At 34.9% G+C, this 27,398-nt stretch overlaps 3 protein-coding genes across 3 annotated transcripts; 1 reads left to right on the forward strand and 2 right to left on the reverse strand.

Moving 5' to 3' along the window:
* Positions 1-272: 272 nt before the first annotated feature.
* On the reverse strand, positions 273-10,272 carry LOC142644625 (uncharacterized). Its single transcript, XM_075819204.1, has 4 exons — positions 9,908-10,272; positions 9,511-9,747; positions 3,750-5,021; positions 273-885 (listed from the first exon to the last, which is right to left on the reverse strand). The coding sequence occupies exons 1-4, from the start codon at positions 10,162-10,164 to the stop codon at positions 282-284; spliced, it is 2,370 nt and encodes a 789-aa protein (XP_075675319.1). The 5' UTR covers positions 10,165-10,272; the 3' UTR covers positions 273-281.
* Positions 10,273-11,099: 827 nt separating this feature from the next.
* Positions 11,100-16,280, reverse strand: LOC142643686 (uncharacterized). The gene is made up of 3 exons (XM_075818393.1): positions 15,753-16,280; positions 15,483-15,630; positions 11,100-11,623 (listed from the first exon to the last, which is right to left on the reverse strand). Exons 1-3 carry the CDS (start codon positions 16,155-16,157, stop codon positions 11,397-11,399), a joined length of 780 nt encoding a protein of 259 aa, XP_075674508.1. The 5' UTR covers positions 16,158-16,280; the 3' UTR covers positions 11,100-11,396.
* Positions 16,281-17,231: 951 nt separating this feature from the next.
* LOC142643928 (uncharacterized) lies at positions 17,232-18,242 on the forward strand. Its single transcript, XM_075818637.1, has 2 exons — positions 17,232-17,259; positions 17,455-18,242. Exons 1-2 carry the CDS (start codon positions 17,232-17,234, stop codon positions 18,240-18,242), a joined length of 816 nt encoding a protein of 271 aa, XP_075674752.1.
* Positions 18,243-27,398: the final 9,156 nt, after the last annotated feature.

Genomic DNA, 27,398 nt, shown 5'->3' on the forward strand with positions numbered 1-27,398 from the left:
CAACAGAACAAACGGCCTAATACCATTTTCAAAATTTCAATAGGGTAAGTGTCCTACCATCAGAATAATCAGATATCAGATCATAAGAAGGTAATGAGGAGGGTAAGAACATTCTGTTCTTATTTTGGCCAGAGAGGTAATAAACTACCTTTGCCAACGGCATTGGTTGCCTTTGGATACACTCCTTTACCTAAGGAAAGCAGCAAAACCTGTTGAGAGAAAGAGGAAAAAAAAAAGTGCACAACATCAAAGAAGAAAGTTTGAAACATAGGTAAAAGAAATCAAGATGTGCATTGCAGTGAAATCATTCCATTCATATATTGCTTTCTGGCCTTCCTGTACTTGTCAAGCAGCCATTTATAGCGATCTAATACATCGCCAAATAACACTTCATCACAAAACCTAGACTTTACATGCATAAATGCTTCCTCTGCCTCGTCTTTGTGTTCAACGCATAAAGGGAATAACTTAGAGGCCTCCATAAAAGAAAAATTCCAATCATGTCCAGTGGTTTCTCCATCTGCATTGAGAAGCCGGAGCCATCTGATCCGTTGAAAGGGATCTTCATTTTTCTGCATTGCAACTTCTATAATCCTCAGAGCATCCATAAACCTGGACTCTCTATCGATTTTGTTAATCAAGTAACTGAAAATGGTTTTCTGATTCTGATCAAGCCTATAACTGGTGTCTGATGGCAAAGACATTGCACCAACCAAACAAGCCTTCCGGAAGGTAGGATCAGAATCTCCTATTAGCCCAATTGCAACATGCAAGAGATTCACAGAAATAACATCAAGAAATTCTAATACAGACTCAGAAGAAGGGGCATCCTGAGGTTGCCTTTGGTTCCAGCAACAAAGTGCAACATGAGCAAATCCTTCCCACCTAGGTTAAATAAAAGAATCAATATAGGGATGATAAAGCACAGTTATATTTTACAGCACGTTCAAGTTCAATGTCAATAAACTACAATTTGTCCAAAAAACTTAAGCCTATTGGAAAGGGTGCACACTTAACCATTATTCTAACACTTCCTTGTGGGCTCAAAGTCCCCCTCAATAAGTGGGACCCAACACAGAATTTTTTAATTTTTAAATAGGAGGTAGAGTGAAGATGGATTCAAAGCTCACAACCTCCCACTCAAATACCATAATAGACTACCACTTGTTCCAAAACATTCAGCTGATAGGACAGGATGAATTAATTTTTAACTTTTATTCTAAGAAATGTAATCTTACAAACCCCTCATATGTAAAAACTAATCCAGCTCTTAATCATATCAAGACCAACACTTTCATTTTGCTTCATGTGTTTAAAATTTTATTTTTAATAATTCATAGCCGTAAGCCTGTTTTGATCATTATCATGGTTGAAATTGATATCATAGCAAACTTTCTATGAACAAATCATTTGTGGGCAGTATAAACGATTTCACATTGTCAAGCACAGTTGACCTTTAAATTCACTTATGTCAATCCTTTAAATAATATAATCATAAGTGAATTAGCCTCTACTTAAATGGATTCAAATCCTATCACTTTACGCAAATAAACTCACATGTACATGTACACAGGTAAAAACAGACACATAATGCATACCATTTCAATATACTATGTAAAGCAGATCACTATAACATCTTGGAGATGATTGGCATATGCTTGATTATTACCCTATTAAATTTTAAAGGCAGACCATAATTCAGCTTTCCAAAGACATTGGGTCCTAAACCCTGTCTCTATGTCTCATAGACATATAAATGTGTATATAACATAACTTGGTCAAGGACATGTGTCAGCCCACATGCACTGTTCTCAGCTTTTGACTCTATCATTCTAATCATTAAGAAGATACCAAGACCCGTATAAAGAATTTGAGAAAAAAACATTGAAATGAATAATGATGTGCATCAATGAACATTCAAACGCAACCTCTAGATGGATGTTTCTGAGGAGTTGTTGAATAATGAGATACTTATAAAGCAGAAAGGAAAATTTAAAAATGGCCCCACAAACATACACTCAGTAAAGAGTTTTTTTTTTTTCTTCTTCTTTTTCCTTTTTTTTTTTCTTGGAAGAGGGAGTGGGGGAGGGGAGTGCATTTGGTAAAGAGAACACTAAGAGTTGGGGGGCATTTTATTTATTTATTGGTAAGTAGTCCTTTAATATTGTCATTCATGAGAGTGTTGGTGGTTCATAGTGTTTGGATTGCAATAGATGGGCTAACGCATGTGTTAAAAAGAGCCTAGATCCATGAATTGACTGACTGACCAATTTAATTGAATCCTTTTTTGTGGAGTGGACCAATGGACATGGCAATGCTAATCAGTCAAAGATGACTGTTGATATCTAAATGGATAGGGATACCGACATCCAGGCTCAAGCAATTCAATCATTGATTGATTATTTTGGAATCCAAGCATGATCACCAAACAGAGTGACCCATATGATGTAATGACCAGAGATATCTAATGAATCATGTATAATGTCTACCAGGAGAAAAATATAAGCATGTGACCGACGGACCGTGGCAAAGTAATCAAGGGTCAATTTTGCCCCCACAACATCAATAGTTATTGAATCTTAATCACATAAGAGCATAGATTCCTGTTCATTGAAATTATTTATTGTCATATCATATATCATTTCACCTTTTTTTTTTTTTAACAAAAAAATTAATTGATAGAACAGTACATAGAAAACAAAACACTAACTGTATTATGAAAGAGGCAAGAATTGTGTTTATTTAACCAAAAATAATGGGTAGACCATCATCTTTTTCATACTTTGCAGTTAGTAAATAAATTAGGATTTGTATGATATATGCATTAATTGATATCAATAAGTAGATTGTTGATAAAAATTTTGGATCTCTTTCTTTCTAAAATGTCTACCAAACCAGAAAGAAGAACAAAAAAATAAATAAATGAACAGATAAATAATGTGTAGTTCCACAACTATATAACCGTTTCCTGTAATTAATTGTGATGTGTTCCAAGCTCCTTTTAAATCAAGCTCAGAAAAGTATGGTATATACTTATGTCATATACATTTCCATCAAAAGTATTATCAGTGTGGCGTGATATGCTAAATACAACCATGATACTTAATTGGGTTACTTAGTGACAATGCCTATGCTGACTGCCTTATTGTTCTCAGTAAAGTTTTAAAAAACTCAGGGAAAATAAGTTAAAGTTATTTGAATGGTTAAGAACACAATTATAAAAGAAGCATTGCATTGAAAATATTAATTTCATATTTATTTCAGGATGCAGTAGAGAACAAAAGAAATCCTGTATATATACTAGATGTAATGTTAATTACTGGTGTTCTTAGGGATTTAAATTGATATATCTGAGAAATTACCGATTATGTTAAGCTAGTGCATATTTATTTTTTTTGATAAGTGTTAAGCTAGTGCATATTTATGTGTCACACCATTCAAATAATGTATCCATTTGTGTCCAAATGTACTATGTTTTTTTTTCCCTTGCAGAATGATTTGTCTAGCTGAGGAATTGGAAAGGTTGTACAAAAATCCAACACAGAATTATTATCATATGTCAAATCTGAAATCAGCCTCATGATACTCAGCAACCCCACCTAAACTTGAAAAATAGAACATAAAGCAAAATATCCACAAGAAAAGCCACAACTTCCCACATATAATGACTGAGAAACCATCACCAGTTCAATCATTAGAATCAAATATGGAAGAGAACTAGAGAGGAAAAAAAATTAACTTTTACTTACTCAAAAGGAGGTTCAACCTCAATACCAAGTGTAAGATGTAAGGAACATGCAGTGGACTCATTGGGACCACCATTATCTGTACATGCCTCATGAAGAACACCTCTGGGAATATACAAAATATCACCTTCCTTCAGCAAAATTTTGCGGCACTTGGTCACTGAATTCTCAACCTCTGCATCATGTAGTCTATCAGGACCATAGAGGCGAGGTAATTGCACATTCGGCTGAGAAAAAACTGTCCATTGTTTAGTTCCAAAAAGTTGGAAAACAAACACACAATGGTCATCAAAGTGACGAGCCAGCCCTTGAGAATTGGGTGGTGTCAAATACATATTGACACCTACAGATGGTTGACCAAAGATAGATGCTAATCCATTTGCAATAGCAGCAATACACTTGAAGCGAAATTCCATGCCACGAAGAGCAACTGTATAACCTTCTTTATATGCTTCTTCACATTTCAAAAAATCGTCAATGTTAAAAAATTGACAATCTTTTTTGCAGCAAGAGTCCAGACTCTCCTGAAAGAAATGCACCTCTCTTTTAGTTTTCCTTTCTGTTCTTAAAACTCGAATGTCCTGATGATAGATTATAGGACAACCCAAAATATTTCTCACTTCCTTTAAGAAACTAAGGACATCTAGTTCATCTGAAGCAATAGGAAAACAAGAAACTAAATTTCGAAGGATTGAAGAAAGAAAAGAAGGATCTGTTTCAACCAAACCTAGAGACTCTATAAATGAACTGAAAACATCATCTTTCTCGTTTAAAGCCCTTGAAAGTTTTCTTATGAGAAAGGGTGATGCCTCCCAGTGACTTAACATGAAATTTTCAAAACTAGACTTAGTCAAACCAAAAATACTTCTTTTAACAACCTCAACAGGAAGAGTTGTTGCAACTTCACTACTATTCATAGAAAGCCTAAAGATGCTTTCTGCCAGATTATTAACTCTAATGTTACTCATAACAAACTGTCCCTCTTGGCTAGACTTCATGGTGTTGGCAAGCAATATTTGATTATGCACTTCAGCCCATAGATTTTTCAAAAAGGCCAAGAAAGTCTCAGAGAGGTTTCTTGGGATCTTTCCCAATAGCTCAATGTTGCACGAATTAATGAGAATTATAGATGCAGTAAGAAGTAATACTGGAAGTTCATCATCCTCAAACCCGATCTTGAGACAGGCAACACTTCCACCATCTACAGTTTCATCATCCAAAGTACATAGAGATACTTGCGTCACTGAAGATTTAGGAACCTGAAGGAATCCAGACCTAATGAAAGTTAAGTCAAATTATTCAATGCCTTTATTCAAATTACCAAGTATACTATCAGATTTTTTTTATTGGTATTACACATGCACTCCCACCCTCCACCTTGCTCATACGAGGGAAGGAGGAGTCATTTTAGAACTCATTAGCCAAATATACCATCAGATATGGAACCTAAATTCATTCTGCTATATAGATAAGATGTGAAAGCTGCAGAGAGACCATTTATTTTTCAGCATGGTTTAAAATGGCACAAGAATCAATGTCAACACAAGCCTTTAATTTGTTCAAGTCTCATGGCCCAGTAACTTCAGTGTCATGACAATTCATTACTCAAGCAATAAATCACCAGAAGAAAGCAATAATCATAAAGATCAAGAAAGTTACAGATGATTAATATGTCTAGGTGTTTCCTACACATGCAAAAACAACTAATATTAGTGAGACATAACGGTGTGGCCATGAAAGATTGATTTGTTGTTACTTCGCAAAATTTGCCCATTCAATATTTATTTTATGGGACCCATGTGTAAAGTCCAATTAAAGTAAAAGTTGTACATTTTAAAGGTCTGGTTATGTGCGTCTTATAGTTAAAACAATTTTTTATTTGCAATTTTATTTGATAGGTAATGGTCAACTTTGTAGTAAGGGGAAAAATTGTAATATTAACAATTCCTGTGAAGTAAGGGCATTTTGGTAGTTGAGTCTAGAATTTTTTAGGAGATCCTAAGTATCTTAGGTTGTATTTTCTTAGAGAAAAATTTAATCTTTCATTAGGAGATCCTAAGTACCTTAGGTTGTATTACCCTGAAAACTCTCATTCTTTCTTCTACCAAATTGCAATCAAATAACTCATGAAACCATCTTTTAATTCATAACAAAACCCCATAACCCTTTCTTCAACAACTTCTAAACTCTAGATCCAAAAGTTCTCATAACCCTAAACCCACCATAAGCACACACAGACAAATATCCAAAATTTTCCTACATCAAATAAATAGCATCAAGGAAAACTAAAACCCAGAGTTCAACTAGTACATGAGCAAACTCGTAACAAAATGCCAAGAAGTCATTTGCATGACTAATCACCAAAATCCCATTATTCACTAGCTGAACCTCTTCCAGACCAAGACCCTTTTATCTTTTAATTTGCAGATGATAATTAAAGGTGTTCAGCAGTGGTGGATGTTTAAGTTGCAGAAGCTGGAGAGTTTTTCACCCATACCCACTTGAGGGAGAAAATAATGTGCTTTCAATGGATGCAAAAAATAAGATGAGGATTAAAGTTGTATATTTGTCATTTAGCAAAGAAATGTATTTGGGTTAAGAATCAATGGATATATGCACTAATAAACTACTCTTTGAGAGGGTTTAACTGGTAGAAGGGAAATTAAAAATCTTTTTTGGGAGCTCTCAATGCATATTTGGATATTTATCTGTTTGCTGAATATAAACCCTCAAGATATACTAACTACTAAGATATCAAGTTAAAGTCAACACAATAAATGAAAGATTAGGCTTTTTCTTTCTTTTTTCTTCTTCTCGGTGCACTGTTCACAGATTAATAGTTACAGCAAGAGAACAGTCCTGTAAACCTCTATTTTCTTCCCTTTTTACCACCTGAAATGATGCAGCCCAAAAGGCCACTGATTTAATTTTGCATCAGAAAACCTAACAAACTCAACACTGGTGAAAAAATAAAGTTGATTTATTGGCAGAAAATTGGGAGAACAATGAAAAGAGGTCCCAAAACTTGATTGAATAGCTTTCTGTTCAAAAATACAGCCAAGCTTCTATAAAATAGAAACTTTATAGGAAACTAGGCCTCAGCCTTTTACACATAAAGCTCAGACCAGAATAAATATTTTAGGAACAGCCCTTTGAGACCCTCAAATAGACCGAAGAGTATCTCTGTAATTCAGAGTCCTATTCTGTAAGATAAAAGGGAAACATAAACATCAATAACTCTTATACCAAAAAAGATGTGAGATTTCCTTGACTCATTTATTACTTAGACATTAACTTCATTGAATTCTTTTTTGACTGACACGAGACCTGAGAAGAACAGTTTCTTAGTTTTAGCAACAATTGTATAGCTTGATGCATCATTCCTCTGAGGTTTGTGAAAAAATAGTCCTCAAGCTTCTATATTGTATGCATCTTCAAAGAATTCATTGATTCTTGCCCCTTAAAAACCCAAATTTTTTCAATGTGAGGCTTCTTGTAGTTCCTTGTCATCATAGTCTTCTGTTTGTTGAAATATTCTTCCTTTTTCACTTGCACATGTGGCACTGAAAAGTTAGATGTAACCTGCCCATATTTCTCCTAGAATTGGGATAGAACTAGCAGGATTTTTAAAAAATCTTTCTCAAGTAAATGAATATTGTCTCTGCCATCATGTATCACATCTCTATCAAACTCCCACAGTTGACAGAAAATCATATGGCATGTTTCTAAGGGAAGAACATCGCATTTGATTTTGTTAAGATATGCCTTAATCCTTACCCATTGAAAACTCAAGCAAAACATGAAACACCTATTGGTGACCTTTAGCTCGATTCTCCTTTTAAAACAACTCATGAAATAAGGTTTAGGACAGTAAACCAACTCACAGAATAAGATTTAGGATATGCCCGATTTCAAGTTCAATGTTGTAACAAGGTCTTTGGAGATAAAATTACTTCCACTTCCTGAATTAATGATGATGTTGCAATTTTCACCTTTCCTCAAGCTCAGACAATTATGTCATTCTGTTTAGATTCGGACCCTTCAAATTCAAAATGTCAGCGCCCTTTACTAGTAAAGTCATGCTGGTGCCACCGCAAGTGAGTTCCTAATTTTTACTCTCACTTTTTTCAACTACTAACTCATCTATCTCACTTGTCATAACTCTTTGTGGATAACATGTGACTTAAGACCTGGCTTTGGACACCTGAAACACTTCAAGCTTTCACCCTTTCCTTTTAGAAAAGCTGGTACTCTTTTTACCCCCATGGCATAATTAATTGTTGCTTGCTCCTTGACATAATCTCTTGATTCTATATTGTATGTTCACTAAAAAATCTCATTTTTCCAGCCTTTTTGACATCATTCTAACTCTTTCTTCAGACCTCATTAACTCAAACCATCCTATGAGAACAATTTTTGTTTTTTTTTGATAAGTTCCTATGAGAACAAACTTTCTCTTAAACATGTGAATTCAACCCTGTGATGTATCCTGCAATCACCTGAATCAGCATTCCCATGAATTTGATTCATGAAAGAAGCTCATAAATTCAGTTGTATGCTCTTCAACACTTCTCATGCCTTGGATTATATGATAAAACTAGAAAAGAAAATTCTGGGCATAGTCTGGTGGAAGAAATTTTTGGGGCATTCTTTCCCTCATCTTCTCCAAATTATCAACCTTCCCCTTTCCCTTTCTTTCTCGCACACTATGAAAACCCACCAGGTTATAGCATGTCCTTGAAGCCTGATTACAAGATATTTGGCCTTCTTGTGATTAGGTAACTCCTTCCATCCACTAAATTGCTCAACCCAAGTAGCCCAATCCAAAAACTCATCTGGATGCATTGAACCATTAGATTCTGGAACTTCAACCTTTAATCCTCAATCATAAGTTCTTTTTTTATTTATTAAATTTTACAATATGTGGGGGAGGGGGGGTGGGTGTTCAAACCTTGGTTCTCCATGTAAAGGAGACGGGATAATTCCACTGAGCTATAAGGCTCTTGACAACCCTCAATCATAACTTTGACCTTCCTTTCATGATGATGTAGAAGAAGGGTTGAAGAAAAAATTCTAGCAACAAACATGACATATGTCTGCTTACATCTTCATGTAGGCCAGGCCTTCAGTATGATGTAGAAGAAGAGTTTAAGATAAAATTCTAGTAACAAACGAGATTAAAGCAAAGAAATCTTTGATAATTTGTAAATCAATAAATGACACGAATATGGATATCACCACCAAAACACCACAATGGAATTGAAATCTTTGAAAATTTATAAATTAAAAAGAAAAAATATATATACTTGCATATTTCATATTGATAAATAGAGAAACCATTGTGATTAATTTGTTTTAGCATACACTGAAATAACCCAAAAAAACAATTTGACTTAATCCACTTGAGTCTTTCCTACTACTGAGAAACCAAAGACCAGATACCATAATTCTAAAAAACAGAACCTCATTTATTTTCCTCATTTATATCGCGGGTCATTCTATGGTACACACTTTCTTTTTTTGGTATGTACCATTTCTACTAAATTTTAACCATTCATCTAATTTTATAAAATAAATGTATATTAAATAAGGCAATATCCTCCTCACATTACCAACAACAACAACAAAAAAACAGTTCTAAAGAAATTTGTTTCCTCATTTATCAAGCAAACCAACCAGCAATATCATAATTTTCAATTAGAAGAAAGGAAACAACAACTACTCAACTAATAAAAACATGATAAAACTTCAAATAGACACTCACATTAGATTCTCCAAAGCGAAAAACCTCAGCAGGCATTGCCTAGCAACTGGGGTTGTCGCCATATCCAAAACAGCATTGCAGGCAGCCATCAACACTCTCCTTTTCTTCCAATTCCCCAATGCCAAGACCAAACTTTTCACAATCTCACCATCCAAACCAACCTGTTCGTTCAACTCCAGCGAGTACAGAGACAATGCCCCCACAATTTCAGCACTGTAACACACTATTTCTGCACTTCTGCAACCAAAAAACTCAAACAATTAGCTAAAATTCAAAATGGGGTTGCTTTATTTAATCGAAAAGATCACTTCTGCAACAAAAAACTCGAAGATATATCAAAAATTTGAAATGGGTTTGTGATATTTAATCAAAAAGATGAAAGCTTTGAAGGGATTACTTGGAAGTGAGAAGGAATGGAAGCAAAGAGAGGATCGGGTTGGGGTTCTGGTTCTGTGAAAGAAAAGTGGGTTTGAGTTTGATGAGGCATTTCTTGATCAAAGCGAGGGAACTGGGTGTGTCAGAGTTGTGGATTGCTGCGAGCAGTAGAGAGAAGATGGTGTCAGCATCGGCAAGTTGAAGAAGTTGAAGGCTTTTGTCATTTTCGGGTTTTCTTTTCCTTTTTCGGTGTTCGCTCTTCTTCTCGCGCCTCTCCATTCTGTGCTTTCTGTCGATGGTGTGCTATGTCTCTTGCTCTGAGCTTGTCGGGGCTATGTAGTTAAACGAGCAATCGTTTGGCTTGGCTTGCTTTCCTAAGTGTAGTCGTTTAGGAAATTTTGTGCCTTGTGACACAACTTGGTGATCAACACAATTACTTTTACATGGATCGCTTTTTATTATTATTATTGATCACTTCAAAATTTATGACAAAAGTTGTGTTCCTATATTATGCTATTATTGAGGATAACCAAGATAATTTATGACTTTAATAGTATAATAAATAAATAGAATTTTTTAAAAATAAGTATAGATTGTTGATTCATGCAAGAAGGCACCAAGAGCAATGGAAGAGAAACTCGTCATATACGGATATGTTTGGAACAAAGGAAGAGGGAGATGGAGATGGAGATGGAGGAGAGGAGAGGAGAGGGAAGGATAGACAAGAAGAGGATAGTTCCTTCTTGATTACACAAAAGAGTTCATCTTGCTAAGACCACAAAATTAGAGTTTCTAATTAGCTGACCAAATTGTGTAGGAGTTAAGCATGTTCATTATAATGTCTTGTAACAAGTTGGTGGAAAACTTTGTCAAGGGCAGTACCATGACTCGCTCCTATCATCTTCAAAACCATTAGCCTTCCTAGACTCCTTAGGAGTTAGGTCTTGCCATAACCTTATGAAATAGCTTGCATTTATCACATATGGGTGGAGTCGCAAGGATACTCAATGGTAGCTTCCATGTATTTCCCATTCCCCAAATCCACAGCAAGTAGCGGAGCATAAGTGCATAACCAATTCTTTGTTGGTTCTTAGAGATGGATCATAATAAATGGGCCTACCAACTCTGACGTGTTGGATTCCAATATTCAATCAAAAGAAGAGTAATCTTAATCCAAAATGGAATTTTAGAAAGAGGAAGCTTTCAAGCTTATTTAAAAGGGATGGGCAGAGTATGATTGATTCCAATATTCAATTAAAAGAAGAGTAATCATTTACGTACACTATTTTGTGCACATCAATATGCACATTTGATGTGAAAATATCTATATTTTAAAACATAAAAATGGATGGGAAATAACAGATGTGAGTATAAAATGCCCTAAATCTACCTTACTGTAAGTGGGATCCAATCTTAAGCCCATTCAACCAACTAATATCTACAATAACTACATAATTGTTGTTTATCAACAAAAAAGAAGAAAAAACTACATGATTGCTTTAAGCATAAATTCATCTATAATCGAAGGCCAGGAGGTGTTCTTTGGTTGCATTAAGGATCGGAAGCTTCACCCTTGGTGCCATATTGGTACCATAAGACCTCTGGGGGCAGAACATAATGTACACTATTTGATTAGGGTCACTTTGAAGACTATATAGATGTTGTCCAGCGCCGTAGCCCCCCAGAAGTTGGTATGATCTCTCTGATTGATCCATTGTAAGACAAAGATCATCAGTACCTGTCAAAATGCAGGAAATATAATCAGCCATTTCCTTCATACCAATAAGATCGTAGTGTGTTAGATTTATTACAACAAAAAAACACAGATTGATTAGTTACAATGTTAGGAGCGTATCAATTGTAATGTGTCAACATCCAATTCCAATAATGTGTCCTAGTTAGCCCAACCACAACAATCCACATCATTGGTGCTGTTCCTTTGTTGTAGGGATCAATCACTGAATAGCCATTGAATTTGGTCTATATAGGATAATAGATACTTTTCTTATAGTACTTAAGCATTGATATATATCCACCCTAATATGGTGTCAGCACTTATTAGGATAAATGGATGCCTACACCCTCAACATATAAGGTTATTTCCCCCCCAAAGCTGTTTGGAGACTTTCCTATGGTGTCAGCACTTATTGACAAAGAAACTAGGAGTTGGAAAGCTGATTTGGTCAGGTCCATTTTCCTTCCTTTTGAGGCAACCACAATATTAAACATGCCTCTAAGCTCTAATCTTCCGGAAGACAGGATTATTTGGGTGGGCAACAGAAAAGGCGACTTCACAGTGAAGAGTGCTTACTATATACCACTAAAGGTGGTGGATAATGAAGAAGAAGGGGAATGCTCAGGAGGGGACACCAGAGCTAATCTTTGGAAAAAGATTTGGCATTTGAACATCCCAGAGAAGGTAAAAATTTTTGCTTGGCGAGCTTGTGTTAATGGGCTCCCTACTATGGTTAACTTGCAGTCAAGAGGAATTAATAAAGGAATGCTTTGTCCTGGTTGTGATGGAGCTCCAGAATCCATTTCTCATGCACTGATTGTTTGTGATATTGCTAAAAGAGTGTGGAGCTGCTGGAAGGATTGCCCTGTATATATGGTGACAAATCAATGGGATGTTTCTGACTTTGCTTTAGGAATTATTTCCTCTGGGAATTCCATGGACCTTGAAATCTTTTTTGTGACAGCCTGGGCAATCTGGTTTAACAGAAACCAGATAGTGTTTGAGACCATTTGCCAACACCCTCAACAGATTTGGAACTTTGCTATGGGATATCTAAGAGAATTCAAAGCAAACTGGAGAATCCAGCAGAAGCAGCTTTCTGTGGTGAACAGTAACTGGGAAGCTCCTCCTGGTGGAATTTATAAAATCAATGTCGATGGGGCTACTGCTGAGAAAGGAAGAAACTCTGGGGTTGGAGTGGTCATTAGAGATTCCGAGGGGAAGGTGATAGCAGCTTGGTCGAAGTACCTTGCTGGTTTGTTCTCAGTGGTGGAAGTGGAAATCTTAGCCATAGAAGCTGGTGTACTGCTTGCTAAGGAGATGGAACTTTTAAATGTTATTATAGAATCTGATGCATTGGTTGCAATTCAAAGTGTGGAAAAGGGAGAAACAGGTGGCTGCCTTGGTCACTTAGTTCATGATATCTCCCTTCTCCTTAACGGTTTCAACAGCTGGAGCTTCAATCATGTGAAAAGGATGTACAACAGAGTTGCACATGAACTAGCGCAGGAGGCCAGAAGAAGAGGTGTTTCTCAAGTTTGGAAAGGGACCTATCCTCCTATGATCTTTCAATTGATCCAAAACGATTGTAGTGTTTGAAATGTGTATTGAAAGATTCCTCTGTTGTATTTCAATTTCATTATGAATGATAGATGAAGTTTTCATATAAAAAAAAGAAGAAGATATATATCCATTATTTCACAAACATATTTATAATTGATGTGGGAATGTTTATATTTTAATACATAAAAGTGGATGTAAAAAAAATTAATTATATTCACTATTTCACAAGCATATCCATCATTTATGCGGGAATGTCCATACTTTAACACATAAAAGTGGATGTAAAAAAAAATTGTAAAATAGTAAATGTAAGATAATCAAAACCCTAATAAAAAAGAGCCTTTGAATTCATTGTTGAGACTTGGAGGACGTGGAAAGGAGTTGAGGTTAGTACAATTAGGCCGTATGCAGGGTTCTCCATTGAGTTATGACTAAATAACATGGTAAAAACAAAATCCGATTTAGATGCTCTCTCTCTCTCTCTCTCTCTCTCTCTCTCTATATATATATATATATATAGTGTAAATATCTATTTCCTTCATATCATTTGTTAATGCTAATTACACAACATAAAATGGTTAATTACCAAGATCAACCATCTTTAACTCTCCATTTAAGCTCCAGTTTTATTTGAGTCCCATATAGAAGAAACCGAAAGACCAAAGATTACTAGATTAGACACATATTGACAAAGAAAAAGCCCAAATTGACTCATTACAACCCGAATTGCCCATAATAACCCTGGCCTATCTTTCCATATACACCCAACTTATTAAGGGTCCATTTGGATAGAACTTATTGCTGAAAACTGAAAATATTGTAGTAAAATAATTTTTTAATGTGTGAAAAAACACTGTTCACTCTTTTTTTTACTGTTCATATGTCTTGGTCCACTGTTCATGGGACATGAACAGTGCACCAGGCGCTGGATTTAAAAAAAAAAAAAAAAAACGCAAACACACCTGTGGAAACGCGGATCCAAACGGGCACTAAAGCCCAATCTTTTAATTTCTACTCGTTCTCATTCCACCCTTCCCACCGAACAAAGTTTCTCTCCAAACTAGTGTGGAGAGAAACTCTACAAACTCCTCATATATCTCTATATTGAGCGTGAATTTTGAAAATTTAAGCGTTAGATTACATGTTCTTATTATATTCTTCATGCATGTAAAATTTCAAGAAGATCAAAGACCAATTACTATCTCATCAAACAAATATTAAAATTTCAAATTTTTATGATTTAAAATTGTGGGTAAAAAATAAGTTTATTGATCAAATAGTAAATAGTATCCAATTTGAACAAAATTTGATATGCATATTAAGAACATATAGAACATAAAATTCAACGGTTAGATTTTCAAAATTCACACAAAAAAAGAGATATTTGAAAAGTTTGAAAAGTTTCTCTCCAAATTAGTTTGAAGAGAAACTTTGTTCCCTCCCACCCCCCTAAATTTTAAAAGACTTCTTCTTCATTTTTTTTTTTTTTTTTGAATCACCTTAATCTTTATTTTTTTTTCTGTCCACCTTAATCTTTTTAGTTGTTTGATAAATTCAATCTTCTGAGATTTTATTGTTTAAAAATATTGGTAATCACTTTCTCACTCTTAGTGAAACTTTCTCTTACTACTCTTTTTGATCAATGGTTATCAAATTGATTTATTAACAAGGATTTAGGTGAAATGCAAAATTTAATAAATGGTTTTTCCATTTTTATCTGCTCTGTTACTGTTTAGATTAATAGAAATAGATAGAGGTCTTAAATTGAAATGATTTAATTCAAGTCTTTAATTGACAAATATAAATACTTAATACCTACTATGAAACATTGTATAAAGTTCAGGTCTTTTATGTGGTTTCTGATAAATGAAGACAAACACACAATAATGAATTCAAGGCCAAGGTTTTCAAGGAAGACAACTAATTTGTGTATATTCATGGACCTTAAAGCTGCAATTCCAACTGTATAAGGGACTTAGGTTCGAAACTTCGAATCTCATCTACACTAAAAATTAATTGGTGTTTTAGTTTTATGATAAACAAAATTGATTATACAGCCGACGTCATTGCTTAAAATCCTATTGTTTCTGAAAAAGATAAATAAATAAAAGAGCTAAAATTCCAATTGAATCCCAATGTCTAACCAACTAGTCACAAGACTGACAACCATAGGATTATTATTTATGTTGTTGTTTATCTAATGTGAAGCCAGCTGCAATAATAACTTAAAACTTAAAAGCAATGGAAATAGGATATACACTTATTAGCCAAAAAAAGAGTTGGATAAAGATTCACTCACAGGCAGCTAACTCAATCTGGGTCTGGTAAATAAAATCCAGAACTGCAGAAATCTCTTGCTCAAACTGATGAAATGGTCCACTCACAAAATTCATCTTTCTTAGCTTACAGAGTCCCTCTCCTAGCTCCATCATGGCTCCTTTATGGTTCTAATTGACCACAAGCCATCAAAACCCAATAACCAAATTTTGAAAAAAAAGATAAGAACAAAGAAAGTAAATAAAATAAACCAATGAATTAATAAAGCTAAACCTACAAATGAAGTACCAACCTGGTTAAAGAGGTGGTGAAATCCTACAGCACATTGGAGAATGCCATGAATAAGAGTTCTGGTAGGCTCCTGGGCCATGTTCCAGAGAGCTTCAAGATAGTCATGGCATTTATAGTATTCTCTGTCATTGAAAAGCATGACAGCTTCGTCAAAGCTGCAGCTATCACTGGTGTCATCATCATCATCATAGTCGTCTTCTACAGCAGAGAATCGATATGAAAGGCGAAAGGAGGAGTTGAAAGAGTTTTTTATGAGTTTGGAAGGCTTTTCAGAATGAGTCTTGGGGACATATGGTGATGGTGATGAAGAAAAGGTGGAGGAATCATGATCAGCTTTAGGAGGAAAACAACGAGAGAACGATGAAAGAGGAAATATCTTCAGAGATGATGCACATGGGATCGCCATTGAGGATTAATGGTAGAAGAAATATTTTCTGAGTTTGGTCATGTTTTCTTGCTTTTGTTCGTGTGGTAGAGGCTTTAGTGTTCTCAAAAATCTCCCTAATTTATCACCTATCTTCGTATAGTTAAATGGTTCACCTTAACGGGTGCTTGCAATTTTTAGTAAACCCTGCAAAGTTTTGATAACATTTTTTAACGGAAAATATAAAAAGTTATTAATAAAATTAATTATTTTATCAATTTTTTATAAAATATTTTTAAAAATAGTTTTTAAACAAATACTTTTAAAGTATTCATTAATATTTTTATTGTTAAATATAAAAGAAAATATTTTTAAATCAAAGCTTTTAAAAAAAAATTGTTCATGTTAATAGATACCTTTAGGATATTTGTTAATGGACCATTGCATGAAAAATATTTTAAAAAATGTCAAAAAAGTCAATTATCCTTTTATTTTCCATAAAAAGTTTTTAAAAATCTGCTCAAAAGAAAATTCAAAAAAATATTTTTTAAACCAATACCTTAATGCATCCGTTAACTTTTCTCCTAAAAAAAATTCTATTACCTTTCTTAAAATAATAATCAATATATTATATAGGGTCAATGGGCCTAGGAATATGTTTGGGGTTGGCCCAAGAGTACTTGTTGGGCTAAAGGCCCAATTCGAGTATATTGAATGGTCCGAGGATGTAAGAATGTCAACTCACAAAGCAATACTAATAAATAAAGAGGTGATACATGAACAATTATATCCGAGAAGATAGTCTGAGAAAGAATATGTCATTGGCTATGTAAAGCCGAGAAATGAGAAGGGCTGGTTAACGTCCACAGTTAATATTCTAGAAGATCCTATAGGTAAGGGTAAGCATGGTAAATGTGGAAGATAAGAAGAAGGGCGGTGAAATATCTACGATAAAGCTGTTATCACAACCCCGCATTGAATGCTCTGCAACTGCTTCTCTGGCCGCATTAATGGGGAAGTGATACATGAGCATCAAAGTTTAGCCTTACACCTGCCTTCAAAGACTTGAGGGGTGGTAGATGGGACAAGTATCTAAACCAGCAATTTAACCTTGGCATGGAGGATGCTGAGAAGGAGGAGTATGGTACAAAAGGGAGAATGGACATTCAGGAGAGGAGAAAAAGGAGGAGACATCAAAATCCATAATTGTAACCTATCTTTGGAAGAGATTAGAAGAGATAATATAAATTATCTTCGGCTTATGTCCGAGGACTAGTTCTGTCATATAAACTTTTCCTTGGGTATAACGTTGAGATTGATGGGGACTTTGATGATGTAGCGATAAGGACCTTCAAGGTCGGCCTACCTGCAGAGCACGACTTGAGGAAATCTTTGACCAAAAAGCCTATAAGGAGTGTACGTCAGCTCATGGATTGCATTGATGAATATAAAAAGGTTGAGGAAGATCAACAGCAAGGTAAGGGAAATGGGAAGGTTATCCTTCAAGAGAGGAGGGATTTCAAGTCGGATAAATACAACAACAATAGGTCTCGAAGAGATTTTGCCAGGCAAACTGGCCCTAACACTCCTCAAGTGGTTAATACTGTCTTTAGGGTACTGGTGCATCAGTTGTTGGAGAAAATCAAGAATGAACCATACTCCAAGTGGCCCAATAAGATGGCGGGGGACCCCATGAGGCGCAATCAGAACCTTCATTGCCAGTATCACCAAGAGAGGGGTCATACCACTGAGGATTGTTGGACTCTGTGGAACCATTTGGAGCAGTTGGTTAAAGAGGGAAGGTTAAAGCAATTCTTGTATCGGCCTAATAGGCAAAGAAACCATTCAGGGGCAGTGAACCAGAGCAGCACTTCATTAAGGCCTCCTCTGGGTACGATCAATGTTATTTTTGCTGCACCTAGAAGAACTGGCTCTCATCCTTCTAGAGTGATGTCTGTAGCTCGGACCCTGACCGAGGATTCTAGATCTAAGCCGAAGAGGATGAAAGGGAATATCCTACCAATTTTAGGTTTCTCAGAAGAGGACAAGATCGGGACTATCCAACCACATTTGGTGGTTACGCTGAGGATAGGGGGCTACGATGTGAAGAGGTTAATGGTTGATTAGGGTAGTGGTGCAGATATCATGTACCTTGACTTCAAAGGGCTAAACTTAAAGCTTGAGGATTTTACGGCTTATGATTCGCCCTTAATAAGCTTTGAAGGGAAGACTGTCATACCAAAGGGGCAAATTAGGTTACCTGTGCAATCTGGCCCAGAAGTGGTAAACATGGATTTCATTGTAGTAGACGCCTATTCTCTCTACACGGCCATTGTGGCAAGACCTTGGTTGCATACTCTGGGTGCCGTGTCCTCAACTCTACATGTTAAAGTAAAATTTCCTTATGGGGATTAGATCGAGGAATTGATTGGGAGTCAATATGTGGCTAGACAATGCATGGCGGCTGCAATTCTGCATCAGCTTGGGCCAGAGTCCTCGGCCTTGGCTAAGGGAGGGCCATAGCAATCAACGCCTCTGGCCACGCCCAAGGTACCAACGGTAGAAGAACCTACGTGTGAAGAATTAAAGAAGGTTTTTATGAATGACGACCTTGAAAAATTCTTTCAGGTGGGAGTTCAGTTGCCACCTGAAGAGAAAGCAGAGCTGGTTATGTTTTTGAAGAAGAATATGGATGTATTTGCATGGAATGCTTATGAAGCCCCCGGGGTTGACCCTAGTTTCATTTGTCACCATTTGAATGTCAATCCAGCTATGGTGCCGAAGAGGCAACCACCTCGGCGATCATCTAAAAAGCATTATGAGGCCGTCAAAGAAAAGGTACTCAAGCTCAAAAAGGCTGGTGCTATCAGAAAGGTGTTCTATCCTAAATGGTTGGCTCATACAGTGGTAGTAAAAAAGGAGAATGGAAAGTGAAGGATATGTGTAGACTTCATAGACCTGAACAAAGCTTGTCCAAAAGATTCTTTCTCAATGCCTCGTATAGACCAGCTGGTGGATGCTACTGTTGGGCATCTTCAGATGAGTTTTTTGGATGCTTTTCAAGGTTATCACCAAATACCTTTGGCCTTGGGTGATCAGAAGAAGACAATCTTTGTCACTCCCCACAAGAAATTATCATTATAAAGTGATGCCTTTTGGTTTGAAAAACGCAGGAGCTACTTATCAGAGGATGATGACCAGAATGTTTGAGCCACAGTTGGGAAAAACTATTGAAGTGTATGTGGATGACATGGTGGTGAAGAGTAAAATGGTTTATGTGCATGTGGAAGACCTAAATGATACTTTTCAGGCGCTAAAGAGGTACAAGTTGCGCCTTAATGCTTCCAAATGCTCCTTTGGCATGGGATCTGGCAAATATCTAGGTTATATGCTCATTGGGGAATTGAAGTTAACCCTGCGCAAGTCAAGGCGATTAGTGGCTTACAGCCACCTCGGAATCCTAAAAAGGTTCAGAGGTTGATAGGGATGACTGCTATCCTTGACTGGTTTATTTCTCGGTCCGCAGATAGATGGCCTTTCTTCTAGTTGCTGAATAAGTGAAAGGGATTTGAATGGACCGAGAAGTGTGCTTTAGCTTTTCAACAGCTTAAGGAGTATCTTTCGCAACCACCCATTATGTCTCGGCTAGAGATTGATGAGGTTTTGTTCGCATATATTACTGTGGCTAGTCATGCCGTTAGCTTAGTTCTGATACGGGTTGATAACTGGGTGCAGAGGCCAATTTATTACATGAGCAAATCTTTACATGAGGTCGAGGTGTATTATTTGCCGTTGAAAAAAGCGATTCTAGCAGTGGTGCATGCTACACATAAGCTTCCCCATTACTTCCAATATCATACAGTTGTCGTTTTAACTCAGTTTCCCCTTAAGTCTATACTTCAAAGTGCTGACTATATGGAAAGGATTGTCAAATGGGGCTCCATCTTAGGGGCTTTTGATGTCAAATACATGCCTCGCACCTCCATAATGGGTCAGGTCCTTGCTGACCTAGTGGCAGAGTTTGCTGAGCCTTCATTAGAAGAGAATGCTAAAAGGTTGGACATGGATGGAAAATCAATTGGCATGGTTTCGTGCAAGGAACCTTTGATATGGAAAGTGTATGTTGATGGAGCAGCAAATCAGAGAGGATCTGGTATGGGTAGTTTTGGTGTCCCTTGAGGGAATTACTTTTGAAAAATCCTTGAGATTGGGGTTCTCAGCCACCAACAATAAGGCAGAATATGAAGCTTTACTGGTCGGAATGGATATGGTTCAGAAAATGGGTGGAAAAACAGTGCAAATATTCTCAGATTCATAATTACTGGTGGGCTAGATGGATGGAAAGTTAGAGGCTAGAGATCTGAGAATGCAAGAGTACCTAACCCGGGCCAAGTATTTACAATCAAAATTTGAATCTTTTAGCTTGTTGTATATCTCCAGAAGTATAAATACCCATGCTGACTTCCTAGCTACCCTTGTGACGTCATCGGCACAAAGCCTACCTTGAGTCATCCTTATTGAAGATCTGTGTAAACCCGGTGGAACGAATAATGGCACCACCATTCGAATTCATCAAATTAGGGTGGGACCCAACTGGATGGATCCTATAGTGTCATTCCTTAAAAATGATATCTTGCCTGAGGAGAAATCTGAAGCAAATAAGGTACGCTGAAAGGCACCTCGGTTCTGGCTGTCCGAGTACCAAAATTTATACAAACGCTCTTTTTCATGACCATATTTGCTGTGTATACACCCTGAAGCAACGAAGTTACTTTTGGAAGAGTTACATGAAGGGATCTGTGGGAATTATACAAGAGGAAGGTCTTTGTCTCATAGAGCTTTTACATAAGGATATTGGTGGCCCAATATGCAGAGAGAGTCATAGGATTATGCAAAGAAATGTGACCAATGTCAGAGATTTGCTCCCAATATCCATCAACCAGGTGGTGTCCTTAATCCTCTTTCTAGTCCTTGGCCTTTTGCTTAATGTGGCTTAAACATTGTGGGACCTTTCCCAAAAGCAGCAAGGAATAAGAGGTGGCTGCTTGTTGGAACAGACTATTTCACTAAATAGGTTGAAGTTAAGCCTTTATCAAGCACTAGGGATGTGGATGCGAAGAAATTTGTCTGGAAAAACATTGTTACCAGGTTTGGAATTCCTCATACTCTTATTTCAGATAACGGCCTATAGTTTGATAGTAAGGCCTTCAGGAGATATTGTTATGATCTAGGCATCACGAATAGATATTCCACTCCAACATACCCACAGAGGAATGGGCAAGCTAAGGCTGTCAATAAAGTTATAGTTAATAGGCTCAAGAGGAGATTGGATGATACTAAGGGGAGGTGGGTGGAATAATTGCCACATGTTTTGTGGACGTATCGAACTACACCTCGAAGATCCACTAGGGAGACACCCTTCTCTATGACCTATGGAGCCAATGCTGTGATTCCTCTGGAAATTAGGTTTCCAACATTGAGGACGAGCTCTTTCATCCCAAGCAATAATGACAATTTATTGGAAAAAAGCTTAGACCTAGTTGAGGAATGGCGAGAAAATGCCATGGTACAGCTAGCTTATTATCAACACAAATTCAAGCAAGGATATGATTCTCATGTGAAACTAAGGCCACTAGCACCAGGAGACTTGGTATTGAGGAAAGTTTTGGGTACTGCTAAAAACCCAGCATGGGAAAAATTAAGACCTAATTGGGAAGGACCTTATCGTATCATTTCGGTAGCTGGTATAGGGGCATATTATTTTGAAGATTTAGATGAAAAGGTTGTACAACGTACCTAGAATGTAAACAACCTACAAAGGTATTATTATTAATGAAAGGCATTTCTGCCATTTTATTTTTGTTGACATTGTATTGTGTTGGTAATTATGTTTCTAAGTATCAAACTGAAACTTGGTCATGCTTGGATCCTCAAACCACATACCTTATATAAATTGATATTTTTATTAAGTGTTGAACGAAACCTTAGTTATGTCTGGTCCTCGGATCATCTACTTTGAGGAAATTAACACTTCAGTTCATTTTTCTAAGTATCAAACTGAAACTCGATCATGCTTGGATCCTCGGACCACGCTACAACAAAAGTGGGCTATGGTGACAAAATCTAGTGAGGATAAACAATTTCGTCACCAAATGATAACATTTAGTGAGGAAAAGAAGAATTCGTCACCAAATATTATAAAAATATTAAAATTTGTGACGAAATCAATATTTCGTCACCAAAGATGTACCAATTGGTGACGAAATCAATATTTCGTCACCAAAAATGTACAAATTGGAGACGAAATATATATTTTGTCACTATAGGTCATGAAAAAAAGGCAAACCTAGGGTGACGAAATATTCGCGTCACCAAAGACTTACCAGAGGTGACGAAATTTTAAATTCGTCACCCAATATTAGGATGTAGGTGTTTTTGGTAACGAAATAAATTTTTGTCACCTATTGTTTAACCAAAGACTAACCGGAGGTAATGAAATTCCAAATTCATCATCCAATATTAAGATGGAGGTGTTTTTGGTGACAAAATAAGTGTTTGTCACCTATTGTTTACAAATAATTAAGGATTGTCATGGGCAAGGTATACCCATATATACCCAGTTTGTTTATCCATAGATATCCATACCCTACCCAAAGCCAATTTTATAAAATCAACAAATATGCTCAAAAACCACTAAAATGACCAAAATACCCCTGAAACCTATAAAATGACAAAAATGGCTCTAAAACCTATACGATGATAAAAATACACCCTAAACCTAAAAGATGATCGAAATGCCCTCAAACCTAAAAATGATCAAAATACCCCTAAATGACAAAAATACTCATTTTTATAATTTTTGGCTATTTTGGTCATTTTTTAGGTTTAGGGGGTATTTTGGTCATTTTATTGGGTTTCGAGGGTATCCTCGGTTATTTTTTAGGTTTAGGGGGGTATTTTGGTAATTTTCATATTTCAAGGGTATTTTGGCCATTTTTAGATTTCATGGGTATTTTGGTAATGTTTAAGTTTTGGGGAGTATTTCGGTCATTTCTTAGATTTAAGACGTATTTTTGTCATTTTTAAGTTTTGGGGGGTATTTAGGTCATTTTAAAGGTTCCAGGGGTATTTCGATTATTTCTTAGCTTTAGGGTGAATTTTGGTATTTTTTTAGTTTCGGGGGATATTTTGGTAATGTTTTAAGTTTTAGGTGTATTTTGGTAATTTTATGATTTTAAAGATATTTCGGTCATTTTTTAGGTTTAGGGTGCATTTTGGCAATTTTAGAGGATTTTAGGAGTACTTTGGTTATTTACAAGTTTTAGAGGCAATTTGGTAATTTTGATAATTGGGTAATTGAGTGGGTTGGACTTTATCCATAATAATTTGGTTAAGTTAGGTTTGGGTTAGATTTAATTAGTTAAATGGAAAATAATGTGTAAATTACACTCGATTGGCAGGGTATGCATGTTAAGAACAAATAGAACATGTAATTTAACGGTTAGATTTTCAAAATATGAATTCAATAATAACTTATTGGGTGGTGTAACATTTTTTAGAATTACATTAGGTGTAACTTGAACCCAGACCTATATTTCTTAATTCAATGTGAATTTCGACAAATTTACCGTTAGATTACATTATCTTCATATGTTTTTCATGCTTAAGAAATTTCAAGGTGATCAAATATTAATAGGCATGTCATCAATCAATTGTCTAAATTCAAGTTTTTGTAGTTTAAAATAACGCATAAAAGATGAGTTTAATGATCAAATGGCAAATTACACCCGATTGGCATAAAAATTGGCATGCATGTTCAGAACATATAGGAAATGTAATCCAACGGTTAGATTTCCAAAATATGAATTCAATAATAAGTTATTGAGTGGTGTAACATTTTTTAGAGTTACATTAGGTGTAACTTGAACCTAGCTCTATATTTCTTAATTTAATGTGAATTTTGACAAATCTACCGTTAGATTACATTATCTTCATATGCTTTTCATGCTCACAAATTTTAAAGGTTATCAAAAATTAATAGGCATGTCATCAACCAATTGTTTAAATTCATATTTTTGTCGTTTAAAATAACGCATAATAGATGAGTTTAAAGTCAAATGACAAATTACACCCGATTGGTATGAAAATTGGCATGCATGTTAAGAGCATATAGAACATGTAATCCAATGGTTGGATTTGCAAAATATGAATTCAATAATAAGTTATTGGGTGGTGTAACACTTTTTAGAGTTACACCAAGTGTAATCTGAACTCAGACCTATATTTCTTAATTCGATGTGAAATTTGACAAATTTTTCGTTAAATTACATTATCTTCATATGTTTTTCATGTTCACAAATTTTAAAGGTGATCAAAGATTAATAGGCATGTCATCAATCAATTGTCTAAATTTAAGTTTTTGTAGTTTAAACTAACGCATAAAAGATGAGTTTAAAGATTAAATGACAAATTACACCTGATTGGTATGAAAATTGGCATGCATGTTAAGAGCATATAGAAAATGTAATCCAATGGTTGGATTTTCAAAATATGAATTCAATAATAAGTTATTGGATGGTGTAATATTTTTTAGAGTTACATCAGGTGTAACCTAAACCCAGACCTATATTTCTTAATTCAATGTGAATTTTGACAAATCTACCGTTAGATTACATTATCTTTATATATTTTCATGCTTACAAAATTTCAAGGTGATCAAAGATTAATAGGCATGTCATCGATCAATTGTCTAAATTCAAATTTTTGTAGTTTAAAATAATGTTTAAAAGATGAGTTTAAAGATCAAATAGTAAATTACACCCAATTGGCATGAAAATTCGCATACATGTTCAAAGCATATAAAACATGTAATCAAACGGTTGGATTTTCAAAATATGAATTCAATAATAAGTTATTGGGTGGTGTAACTCTTTTTAGAGTTACATCAGGTGTAATCTGAACCCAGACCTATATTTCTTAATTCAATGTGAATTTTGACAAATCTACCGTTATATTACATTATCTTCATATGTTTTTCATGCTCATAAATTTTAAAGGTGATCAAAGATTAATAGGCATGTCATCAATCAATTGTCTAAATTCAAATTTTTGTAGTTTAAAATAACGCTTAAAAGATGAGTTTAAAGATCAAATGGCAAATTACACCTGATTGGCATGAAAATCGGCATGCGTGTTCAGAGCATATAGAACATGTAATCCAACGGTTGGATTTTCAAAATATAAATTCAATAATAAGTTATTGGGTGGTGTAACACTTTTTAGAGTTACATCAGGTGTAATCTGAACCCAGACTTATATTTCTTAATTCAATATGAATTTTGACAAATCTACCGTTAGATTACATTATCTTCATATGTTTTTCATGCTCACAAATTTTAAAGGTAATCAAAGATTAATAGTTATGTCATCAATCAATTGTCTAAATTTAAGTTTTTGTAGTTTAAAATAATGCATAATAGATGAGTTTAAAGGCAAATGGCAAATTACACCCGATTGACATGAAAATTGGCATGCATGTTAAGAACATATAGAACATGTAATCCAGTGGTTGGATTTTCAAAATATGAATTCAATAATAACTTATTAGGTGGTGTAACATTTTTTAGAGTTACATCAGGTGTAACCTAAACCCAGAACTATATTTCTTAATTCAATGTGAATTTCGACAAATCTACCTTTAGATTACATTATATTTATAATTTTTTCATGCTTACAAAATTTCAAGGTAATCAAAGATTAATAGGCTTGTCATCAGTCAATTGTCTAAATTCAAATTTTTGTAGTTTAAAATAACGCTTAAAAGATGAGTTTAAAGATCAAATAGCAAATTACACCCGATTGGCATGAAAATTGGCATCATGTTCAGAGCATATAGAACATGTAATCTAACGGTCGGATTTTCAAAATATGAATTCAATAATAAGTTATTGGGTAGTGTAACACTTTTTAAAGTTACATCAAGTGTAATCTGAACCTAGACCTATATTTCTTAATTCAATGTGAAATTTGACAAATTTACCGTTATATTACATTATCTTCATATGTTTTTCATGCTCATAAATTTTAAAGGTGATCAAAGATTAATAGGCATGTCATCAAGCAATTGTCTAAATTCAAATTTTTGTAGTTTAAAATAACGCTGAAAAGATGAGTTTAAAGATTAAATGACAAATTACACCCGATTGACATGAAAATTGGCATGCATGTTAAGAACATATAGAACATGTTATCCAACGGTTGGATTTTCAAAACATGAATTCAATAATAAGTTATTGGGTGGTGTATTATTTTTTAGAGTTACATCAGGTGTTACTTGAACACAGCCCTATATTTCTTAATTCAATGTGAATTTTGTCAAATCTACCGTTAGATTACATTATCTTCATATGTTTTTCATGCTCACAAATTTTAAAGGTGATCAAAGATTAATTGGCATGTCATCAATCAATTGTCTAAATTTAAGTTTTTGTAGTTTAAAATAACGCATAAAAGATGAGTTTAAAGATCAAATGACAAATTACACCCGATTGGCATGAAAATTGGCATACATGTTAAGAACATAGAGAACATGTAATCCAACGATTGGATTTTCAAAATATGAATTCAATAATAAGTTATTAGGTGGTGTAATATTTTTTAGAGTTACATCAGATGTAACTTGAGTCCAGTCCTATATTTCTTAATTCGATGTGAAATTTGACAAATTTTCCGTTAGATTACATTATCTTCATATGTTTTTCATGTTCACAAATTTTAAAGGTGATCAAAGATTAATAGGCATGTCATCAATCAATTGTCTAAATTCAAGTTTTTGTAGTTTATAATAACACATAAAAAATGTGTTTAAATTTATTAACTTAATTACTTAAAACTACTATTGTTTTTTCTAATAATAATTATTATAAGAAGAAAAAAAAAACTAAATTATGTGAATATCAATGCTAAATCATAATGATCAAGTAGTAGTGGTAATATATATATATATATAAATATATATATATATAAATATATATATATATATATTATAATCTTTTTGAATAGTAGTACATAGTATAATGTACACTTAACCCAAAAAAAAAAGTATTATAATGTACAGTGTTGGAAATAAAACAAAATCTAAAGGCATAAAAGAATGTCAAACTTGTGTGGCTCCTATTCATTAAATATTAAAACCTAAAAAACAAAGGTGTGGCTCTCATTGACTATTTGTGTATACAAATATCACTGCTGCACTGGCAGACTAGCAAAGCAAGGAAGCGCATA

Source organism: Castanea sativa, chromosome 7 (assembly GCF_040712315.1).
Source record: "Castanea sativa cultivar Marrone di Chiusa Pesio chromosome 7, ASM4071231v1".
NCBI lineage: Eukaryota > Viridiplantae > Streptophyta > Magnoliopsida > Fagales > Fagaceae > Castanea > Castanea sativa.

What these genes read in the sequence shown, in the direction of transcription:
- LOC142644625 (XM_075819204.1), bottom strand. Translation starts at nt 10,164, where the DNA reads ATGGAGAGGCGCGAGAAGAAGAGCGAACACCGAAAAAGGAAAAGAAAA. An exon ending in CCATTCCTTCTCACTTCCAA is followed by an intron (nt 9,748 to 9,907) that starts GTAATCCCTTCA and finishes TTTTGGTTGCAG; the next exon opens with AAGTGCAGAAATAGTGTGTT. An exon ending in GAGGTTGAACCTCCTTTTGA is followed by an intron (nt 886 to 3,749) that starts GTAAGTAAAAGT and finishes TATTTAACCTAG; the next exon opens with GTGGGAAGGATTTGCTCATG.
- LOC142643686 (XM_075818393.1), bottom strand. Translation starts at nt 16,157, where the DNA reads ATGGCGATCCCATGTGCATCATCTCTGAAGATATTTCCTCTTTCATCG. An exon ending in TTCACCACCTCTTTAACCAG is followed by an intron (nt 15,631 to 15,752) that starts GTTGGTACTTCA and finishes GTGGTCAATTAG; the next exon opens with AACCATAAAGGAGCCATGAT. An exon ending in CCAGATTGAGTTAGCTGCCT is followed by an intron (nt 11,624 to 15,482) that starts GTGAGTGAATCT and finishes GCATTTTGACAG; the next exon opens with GTACTGATGATCTTTGTCTT.
- LOC142643928 (XM_075818637.1), top strand. Translation starts at nt 17,232, where the DNA reads ATGGAGGATGCTGAGAAGGAGGAGTATG. An exon ending in TGCTGAGAAGGAGGAGTATG is followed by an intron (nt 17,260 to 17,454) that starts GTACAAAAGGGA and finishes TTGATGATGTAG; the next exon opens with CGATAAGGACCTTCAAGGTC.